The sequence below is a fragment of the Salvia hispanica genome, chromosome 3 (assembly GCF_023119035.1).
Source record: "Salvia hispanica cultivar TCC Black 2014 chromosome 3, UniMelb_Shisp_WGS_1.0, whole genome shotgun sequence".
Taxonomy (NCBI): Eukaryota; Viridiplantae; Streptophyta; class Magnoliopsida; order Lamiales; family Lamiaceae; genus Salvia; species Salvia hispanica.
Genome location: NC_062967.1, coordinates 2099146 through 2109204, shown reverse-complemented (window position 1 = coordinate 2109204; position 10059 = coordinate 2099146). Strand labels below are relative to the sequence as shown.

The window sequence follows — 10059 nt, the reverse complement described above, 5'->3', positions numbered from 1 at the left end:
TGGTTCTGTTCCTTTCCATAAACCAGCTAGCTTAATTTTAGATGCTGGTGAAGATTCTTTTTATCTCAGTCAAGATTGTTCATCTCAGCATATATTTTCCATTGCTAGTTGTTTCAAATAATGTACTATTATTTCCATCATTTATTTTTGTAACAAATAAATAAGATTATGCAGGGTGTTCTATAGTGTAGAGTTTATTATCCCTCTTCGCATATCATTTTCAGGAATCATAAAGATATTATTAGACTATTATGATAAGGTCTAGTTTGGCATGATGTGGTGGCTACTTTTTGTAATATGTACCCTGTACATTTCTCACTTTCGGTGTCCGACTTATGGAATACTCCATCCGTCCCCGATTAAGAGTCACACTTTGACCGGACACGAGTTTTAAGAAATGTAAAGAAAAGTTGATTGAAAAAGTTAGTGGAATGTGGGACCCATTTTTTTATATTGGTTTTATAATAAAATGTGAGTGAATTGAGTTAGTGGAATGTAGGACCTATTTACTATTTATGGTAAAAATGAAGTGCGACTCTTAATTAGGGACGGACCGAAATGGAAAAGTGTGACTTTTAATCGGGGACGGAGGGAGTATTTGTTATTGTATCCACTTTTCTGAATCAAAATGCTTTATTTATATTCTTCCATATTCGTAATGTTACCTCATCCTCTAATATTTAGTCTAGTACTGTTTCTCAATATGATTTCCTTTTTACTTGTACAAAGTCATTATAAACTGCATCATAATTCTTCCCATGCATGTTATATGATCAAATAAAATCACATCACATAGATCAATGTATTTTTGATTGTTCTTTCAAATAATTATCAACATTTCTAATTGATGAATTATGAATATCCATGCCATGTAGTTTACACTGTGTTGTTTCATACAGCATTTACATGAACCCGTATTCTTGTCTACTTTGGATATCTATATATTTTTATCTCAGGAAGATTTGGAGCTCAGTCGATTTAACCACGTTACTTCTTGTGAAGTGCAGGACTGGAAGTGGCAGCATAAGTGCTTGTGGGGGTAGTGGTTTTGCTGGAGGTGGTGGTGGCAGAATTTCTGTAGATATTTTTAGCAGGCATGATGAACCGGTCATTTCTGCATATGGTATGCTCTGCAACCATATTTGCCTATATAAGCACTGAGGCAATATTGATCCAGTTACAGTTCTCTCTAATATCTTATGTTGCAGGTGGAAGCAGTATTGGTTGCCCTGAAAATGCAGGTGCTGCAGGAACATTTTATGAATCTGTTCCTCGTAGCCTTACCGTGAGCAATCATCACAAATCAACATATACAGATACACTCCTTATGGACTTTCCTCAACCGTTTTTAACGAATGTCTATATAAGAAACCAGGCAAAGGCTGCTGTTCCCCTGCTGTGGAGCCGTGTCCAGGTCAGTGAAGTTGGGGTTATTTAGTACGTTTCACTTCTCAGTTATTAAAGTACATGGTCTTTCAAATACAGTAAAATCAGTTAATGTGAATAAGAGCCTAATTCATCACGTTCTTGCTTCCAGGTTCAAGGACAAATCAGCCTCTTGCGTGGAGGAGTGTTGAGTTTTGGGCTTGCACATTATTCAATGTCCGAGTTTGAACTATTGGCAGAAGAGCTGTTAATGAGTGATTCAATGATTAGAGTAAGTAACTGGTTTTATGATGCATAGGAAATTATTATATATTTACCTGCCACTTCTACCAGCATATTGTGGAGGAATGCCTTGCTTATGCCAGATTTTTCGTTCTCTAGTAATGAAGTTATCAATTATCGTACTCCTATTTTCTAGGTTTATGGGGCTCTTCGTATGTCAGTTAAAATGTTTTTAATGTGGAACTCGAAGATGTTAATAGATGGTGGTGGGGATGAGAATGTCGAGACATCGTCACTTGAGGCTAGTAATCTCATAGTCCTCAGGGTGAGTACTCTGTCCATTATGTATAGTGTCATGATCTTGATATCCATGCATGGATTACTTATCTACCCTCTCTTTGACAGCAATCATCTGTTATCCATTCAAATGCAAACTTGGGAGTTCACGGGCAAGGTTTATTAAATTTGACTGGACCAGGAGATTGCATTGAAGCTCAACGGCTAGTTCTATCATTATTTTATAGCATCAATGTAAGGAATAGTTTAATGACTTAATCATTTATTCAATATTTTACTTATGTTTATGAACTCGAAGGGCTAATGCTCTACATGGGTTATTGCCTTGCTTTCTGTTACTGTGCGACTGTCTCAATAGAAACTATAAAAAGATTTCCTCTATTCTATTTGACCCTATAACATCGCCCGATAATCTTTATCCTTAAATTGTTATGCAAACTAACCTTTCTCTGCTCATGTTGGATGAAGGTTGGACCTGGATCTGTTCTGCGAGGTCCCCTGAAGAATTCCTCAGATGAGGCCGTGTAAGTTCTGGCTTCTGTTAAAGTAACATTTGGGATGGCGTTCTCATTTTGGTTGAGAATTAAAAGCTTTTGTTCTTCAGGACGCCAAAACTTTATTGTGATTCGCAAGATTGTCCCAGTGAGCTGATCCATCCACCTGAAGATTGTAATGTGAACTCTTCTCTGGCCTTTACCCTACAGGTTGAGGTCTTCTGTTAGAGCATATCGTCTGCTTTTGTTTCATGAGGTTCTCTTTCTGCTGGTATAGATTTTTAATGATTTCGTATTGTTACTTAGATATGTCGTGTTGAGGATATACTTGTTGAGGGTTTTGTTCAAGGCTCCGTTGTGCATTTCCATAGAGCCAGAACCATCAACGTTCAGCCTACTGGAGTTATAAGCACATCTGGAATGGGTAAGATTCTCACTGTCATAAAAAATGTCCCCTATATCTCGAGCATCTGAGGAAATTCTCTCAACCTAGTAGTACCTACTTATTTTATGAAATCTTTTATGTTCTTCTCCATTCTTGAGCTGCTTAAATTATTTTGGCATTAAATACATGTGATCAGGCCATGTTCCCATGTATCTTAACATTCTAGGATTTGATATTTTTGTAGGCTGCCATGGTGGAATAGGTCAAGGTGAAGTCTTGAGCAATGGTCTTGGTAGTGGTGGTGGGCACGGTGGTAGAGGTGGAATGGGCTGTTATGGTGACATCTGTGTTGATGGTGGCATAACGTATGGAGATGCTAATTTGCCTTGTGAACTCGGCAGTGGAAGTGGAAATGATAGCTTGGATATATCAACTGCTGGTGGTGGTACTTTAGGTGAGAACCAAGTTATTGAACTTTGAACCACATAAGTTATCTGTTATCGTACTCTCTATCAGGCTTAGTTATTAATTGCATGTCAAGACATTTTACCTTTGTGTTTGTGTACATTAGAAATTGCATTATTAAGTCAGTACATATATGCTTTTTACCTTGTTGATTTCTTGAATTGTCCTCTTGTGCTTATCTTCTCGCTTGTTGCTCTATAACGTGTTCTGGACTGTTTGTTTGATGTTCAATGCTCTCTCTTTTTTTCTTCAAGACTATTCAATTAACTGGTTCCATATTTAAGGGTGCTTCTGAATTCGGTTGCCTGTCTTATGCAGTGATGGGTTCGTTGGAGCATCCCTTGATAACTTTATATGTTGAAGGTTCTGTTAGAGCAGATGGAGACAGCTTCACGAGTCTCCAGAAGAATAATGCTTCTATTGATAAGTTTGTTGGTCCTGGAGGTGGTTCTGGGGGTACTATATTGTTATTTTTGCGCTATCTGGATCTTCGTGAATCTGGCAATTTATCTAGTGCTGGAGGTCATGGTAGCCTGACTGGTGGCGGAGGAGGTGGTGGTGGAAGGATTCATTTTCACTGGTCAGATATTTCCACCGGAGATGTTTACTGGCCAATAGCTACAGTGAATGGAACGATACATACCATGTTAGTACAAATGAAACCTTTTCATGTGAAGTTTTGCTTTTATTATTCCATATTTTGTTGTTATCTAGCAATACATTTTGAATTCTTTACATTTTCCTTTCACTTATAATTTTTTTTTGGAGAAAGAAAAATGAATCTATTGGTGGCCCATCTTAATTACACAATCTATTTGTTAATTTTTGGGACATCAAAATTGAAAATAGTTTGCTATATAAGTAATTATGCTTAATATATGGAAAAATAATCCAGGAACCTGCTATCCTGTGTAAATATAAGATGGGAAATGTACCATGTACATTTATAGGAGCTATAACACTTAAATCTTTATCTGTGTCTATACATCTATCTAGGTTGTGACCATCATGTCAGTCATTTAGGGGTGATCTATTTTGTTTTGAGTATCAGACATGTTTATCATTTTAATAATTTTCTTTTGTTTGACTTATAAGATGTAGTATTTGATATTTGAGATAAATTCTTGGCCTGGCAAATATGTACAAACAATGACTTAGGAAGGCTACTTGAGAATAAAGTGAGCTGTATAGTTGATGACTCAATCTATATAAACACATGAAATTGCTCATCGCAGTAAATGTGATTTTGTTGGGGTTATGCAAAATGTGTAAATATTGAACATCATCTAATTTGTAACTTAATTCAAGTGGATTTCTGCTTTGAACTGACCAAGCAAGATGTTTGGTGAGGTGGTAGACCTCTTTATAGTGTTCTCATTAGCCCTTCTATGTTGATTGGACACTGTTGGTTTGTGTTAATGCTCTGAAGCTACATGTTTTTAAGTGTAAATTCCTGGATATATGCTCACTAGTGTTTTGGGATCCACTGGGTGATCGTTAGAGTTGGTGTTCCTGCTGCTGTTATTCCATAGTTTGATGATTCCCAGATGAATAGTATTAATGTAAATGTGTGGAAAATATCTTTCATGCGTTTCTTCATTCCTGTGAGTAGCATCTGATTTCACATCTACCATCTGTTGTATGCTTTCGTATTTTCAATAATATTCAAATGGATGTCTTTTCCATAGGGGTGGATTAGGTGGTGTACAAGGTCATGTGGGCGAAAATGGAAGTATCAGTGGCAAAGCTTGCCCAAAAGGGCTTTATGGCATATTCTGCGAGGTAGATTAAACTTGATCAAATCATTTTCTTCTTCAATTCATTACAAGTTAAAAACACTGCTGTTTTGAACAATTGAACAGCAAGAAAATCATGTTTATAATTTAGGCAAATTAATAAATTTTTGTTGTTATTTTTTGGTTGTTAAGTAATCTTTGTTTGAATATAGAGGTCCTTACGTAATTGATGGGATTTGATGAAATGAAGGCACTTTTATCTCTATGATGTTGCATTGGAAAGCAATATTTGGGAGACTGTCTACTATAACTTTATGAATGTTCCTATAGAGTATTAGTATTCGACAATAGAGCATTAGAGCCTAATTTTGATTCCTATCAGGTAAGAGGGCCGTGCGTGTGTTACATAGGACAGATGAAGTATGCTTTGATAGTTAATACAACCTGTATGCTTCTTAGTGCATTCACACACTTGGCTTGCTGTGGTTGAGTTGAAAATGCTAAATTTCTAGATGTCAGGTCATAATTTGCCTTGTTTTTCTGTTTCTCCAGTTGACCTTTCCCTTCATTTTTCAGGAATGTCCAATTGGCACTTATAAAAATGTCACAGGGTCTGAGAAATCCCTCTGTTTTCCTTGCCCAACTGATGAGATTCCTAATCGAGCAGCTTATATTTATGTCCGAGGTATCTCTAGATCAATAAGATAATTGTTCTTTATTACAAGAGCTCCTATCATGGGACATTCATGTCGTCTTCTCACATTTCCCTACTATATTTCCTTCTTTTTTTGTTTTGATTTGTATATATAGTTTCTTTTCTATAGCATTCTCATTAGTATTTATGCTATTACTTGAATATCTTAGGTTTCCAAAACTATTGTGCTAGTCATTTTCTCAGATTTGTGACCCCAAATATGTTGCTGTTATTTTCTATTTTTAAACGTAAATGCTAGCCAGCTATTCTAAGTGAGGTTCATGTTCCGTTGCAGGTGGTATTACTGAAGCACCTTGTCCTTATAAGTGTATTTCTGATAGATACCACATGCCAAATTGTTATACTGCTCTTGAAGAACTAATATATACATTTGGCGGACCATGGTTGTTTGGTTTCCTGCTTTTGGGTCTTCTAGTTCTGCTTGCTTCAGTTCTAAGTGTTGCACGAATGAAGTTCATTGGCGTGGATGAGTTACCTGGTCCTGCTCCCACACAACAAGGTTCCCAAATAGATCATTCATTCCCTTTCTTGGAATCTCTTAACGAGGTAGTATCCGTGTTCCTGGAGAACAAAATTCTTATCCTCCGGCCCACCATTTTGGACACCATAGAATTGATATTATGATTGCCAATCAGGTACTGGAAACTAACAGAGTGGGGGAGTCTCAGAGTCACGTGCACAGGATGTACTTCATGGGTCCAAATACGTTTAGTGAACCTTGGTATCTTCCACATACACCTCCTGAGCAAGTAAAAGAAATAGTGTAAGCTCTATTTCTGTTACCACATATTTATTCATATTCTAGTAACATGTTACTGCCACTTCCTTCGACACAATGGTATCTGAACAGCCTATTTTTCTCCATCTTAGTCCTTTGCTTTTGCAAATTTATATATGCTTTAATCTGGCTTGTTTTGGTTACCTAATGCTATTCTAACATGGCAGGTATGAAGGAGCATTTAACGATTTTGTGGATGAGATCAATGCTCTTTCTGCATATCAGTGGTGGGAGGGTGCGGTTCACAGTATTTTTTGCATTCTTGCCTATCCTTTTGCATGGTCATGGCAGCAGTGGCGCCGGAAAATAAAGCTGCAGAAAATTCGAGAATATGTGCGATCTGAATATGACCATTCTTGCTTACGTTCTTGTCGCTCACGTGCTCTATATGAAGGGCTGAAGGTAGATCTTACAGCATTGTGCGTGGTTGGAATTCATATTGAATTGAGATGCCTTATTTGTACTTGGTATGAGATCCCCATACCTTTTTCGTAGGCCTACTAATTGACGATCAAGATATATGAGACTAACAAAAAGCCGACCTGAGTAATAATTTTAGGCATTGTTTCATTTCCCAATAACTGTTCGCACAACCTGAGCACTATGTGGAGCATTCTTGCTTTGTCAATGAACTTGCATGCTATGGTAGTTTCATTTCATATATATTTCTCTGGATCTTGTCTATGTATCTGTTGCTTAGTTCTTTTCTTTGATGGCTTGGGCTTTATTTCTTTTGTTGCTGTTTCTCCTTTTGGTGGATGGGCCAGGGCTTTGACAAGTACCCAGGAATCTTTCTTTTTGAGATTGCTCTAGTATGGTTGCTCATGATGTAGAAGATTTTTCATTCTGCATCTCACTTCAGTCACTTTTACTACAAATTGGACTTGTAGCCAAATCTGATTTGTTTCGTTTTCTTTGTTTCATACACTCTTTCAGTGCATCAGCTTTGGCATTTACTATTAGATAGATGCATATTAGGGCTGAGCCCGTTTCTTTTAGCCTCATAGCAAAAACTTGGGATCTTTCTATAACAAACCATTTGTGTAACATAGGTTGCTGCAACTCCAGATCTAATGCTAGCATATATTGACTTTTTCCTTGGTGGTGATGAGAAGAAAAATGGTCTTCCTCCTTGCCTCCAACAAAGGTTTCCCATTTCTCTATTATTTGGAGGAGATGGGAGCTACATGACTCCTTTCATTCTTCATAATGACAACATCATTACTAGTCTGATGAGTCAGGTTTGTTATTTAACCCAGGAACTAAATACGTATCTTTTTATACTCTGAACCAACAATATTCTGGAAAGAGCGATACTGTCTATTTACATTCATTATCTTCTGGACTTCACTGACTCCACTTTTTCTGTCAGTCTGTTCCACCCACCACCTGGTATCGCTTTGTGGCTGGTGTGAATGCACAGTTGCGCTTAGTAAGAAGGGGCTGCCTAAGATCGAAGTTTCGCTCGGTCCTTCAGTGGCTTGATACTTTCGCAAATCCTGAATTTAGGCTCTATGGTTTGCATGTGGATCTTGCTTGGTTTCAGGCTACGACTGATGGTTACTATCATTATGGACTTCTGATATATTCTGTGGAAGAATTCAACCGTGTGTCATTTGTATGTCATGACGGAGAACGTGGAGATGATGAGCAACATTCACGGTATGCATCTCTTATCAAACACTAAAGCAGTTAAGCGCACATGTAAATACGAGGGTTATTTATCTGCCCTGATGCAGACCTTTGTTTTCATGTGTTCCTTGTGTGCTGTGATATTGTTTGTTTCGCAACCATTTCCATCCTTCCATGCATGTGAAGTCCGTGTTTGTTTTAGTAGAATATATTATTTGAAATTATACGAACTTGTGTATTTTAAGTTGAACCTGTTTGTCTGACACTGCTCCCTTTTTATTCGGTTGGATAAATCAGTGCTGTTGGTGTTCATGTTAAAGATGGGAGTTCAAATAAGAGTTTCTTAGGACGAACTCAGAGAAGTGCTGACGGGAACTTGAGGGGGAAGATTTATGGTGGGGTTCTAGATTTTGACAGTTTGAAGGTGCTCGAGGAGAAAAGAGATTTACTCTTCATCCTCTCTTTTCTAATTCACAACACCAAACCTGTTGGCCATCAGGTCTTTCTCTCTCTCTCACTCACTCACTCACACACACACACACAATTTCAGGAAAAGGAAATAAAAGGAGTCAATATATTTATGCATTTGTTTAGGTTATCCTTCCTGAAAATGCTTTGCTTCGTTGTACTGCAGGATCTCGTGGGCTTGGTGATCTCAATCCTGCTTCTTGGAGATTTTAGTCTGGTATTGCTCACCTTGCTCCAGTTGTATTCACTTTCCCTAGCAGACGTCTTTCTTGTTTTGTTTATCGTGCCCCTTGGGATTTTGCTCCCCTTTCCTGCTGGAATCAATGCTTTATTCAGTCATGGACCTAGGCGATCAGCAGGTCTTGCACGTGCATATGCTTTGTGGAACATTACATCATTCATAAACATAGTGAGTAGCTTTTGTTTGTTCAACTCGATGTCATTCACGTTATTGTAAATACTGACATGTACACATACCCAATTTCTTACTAGCTGGTTTCTTTATTGGCTTGCCCCAGGGTGTTGCATTTGTATGCGGTTATATTCACTATCAAACACAATCAAGTAAAACAACCCCAAGCTTTCAGCCATGGAATATGTGAGTTCTGTTTGTACTTGATTTTTGGAAGTCTGCAAGAATTAATTCGTTCTGATATGGTTGTGGTTTCTGTGATTGCAGAGATGAAAGGGAATGGTGGATTTTTCCCTTGTCACTTATTTTGTGTAAATGCATCCAATCTAAGCTCGTAAATTGGCATGTCGCAAATCTGGAAATTCAGGATCGGGCATTGTATAGTAATGACTTTGAGTTGTTCTGGAATTCATAAATTTTACCGAGCAATTATGTTCACACGAACACCATCATTTTTTTCGTGGGTTCTATTGCAAGGTGTAGAGAGTAGTGGTTGGCACAGGAGTAGAAACAAGTTGAATGAGAGAAAAAAAGTGATAAAGAACTAGATAGTGCTGAGGCATTTATTTGTAGCCTTGTGTTGTGCAGCTATATATATTCCTTTTGTCATGTAAATATAGAAATGGGATATTCCCATGGCTTATATATTTCTACATTCCCTAATTCACTTCTCTCTATATTTGTCTAATTTTCTCAACTTCTCTTGCTCAATTTTGCTTCTGTCTCCTTCTAAATTGGGTTTTATCTTGTCGGCTGTGTTACTGGATAATGTAAATGGTAGAATATGCTCTCGGCGACAAAAAATACTTTCATTTGAGAACAACTTAAGATAGTCTTGTTTCGTAATCTATGTCTGTGTGCTACAGTAATCTCTGTAATCGTTCTCTGTATTTTTGATAAAAAAAATCGAATGTAGATAACATTTTCTGTTATGAACATTGTAATTGTTCTCTGTAATTTTACAAATTTTATACTGTCAATTTTTCATTAAAACATGAATTCACCTACTATCAAGATACTTTTTCATACATCGGAAGAGTATTGTTCTGTCATTTTATAAAATTAACTG

At 37.3% G+C, this 10059-nt stretch overlaps 2 protein-coding genes across 2 annotated transcripts in view; both read left to right on the top strand.

Annotated features, from left to right (window-relative positions):
* Positions 1 to 35, top strand: part of LOC125214820 (amino acid permease 8-like) — a 1683-nt gene extending 1648 nt beyond the window's left edge. The window contains exon 6 of the mRNA XM_048115984.1: positions 27 to 35. Coding sequence (XP_047971941.1) covers positions 27 to 35 — 9 coding nt within the window. The remainder of the gene's footprint in view (positions 1 to 26) is intronic.
* Positions 36 to 906: 871 nt separating this feature from the next.
* On the top strand, positions 907 to 9678 carry LOC125214811. Its single transcript, XM_048115976.1, has 22 exons — positions 907 to 914; positions 1008 to 1123; positions 1209 to 1414; positions 1538 to 1657; positions 1805 to 1933; positions 2014 to 2139; positions 2374 to 2429; positions 2510 to 2609; positions 2706 to 2823; positions 3029 to 3238; positions 3568 to 3895; positions 4938 to 5031; positions 5562 to 5670; positions 5975 to 6246; positions 6336 to 6463; positions 6646 to 6880; positions 7531 to 7719; positions 7851 to 8140; positions 8408 to 8609; positions 8745 to 8987; positions 9097 to 9176; positions 9258 to 9678. The coding sequence occupies exons 1-22, from the start codon at positions 907 to 909 to the stop codon at positions 9403 to 9405; spliced, it is 3507 nt and encodes a 1168-aa protein (XP_047971933.1). The 3' UTR covers positions 9406 to 9678.
* The last annotated feature ends 381 nt before the right edge of the window (positions 9679 to 10059 follow it).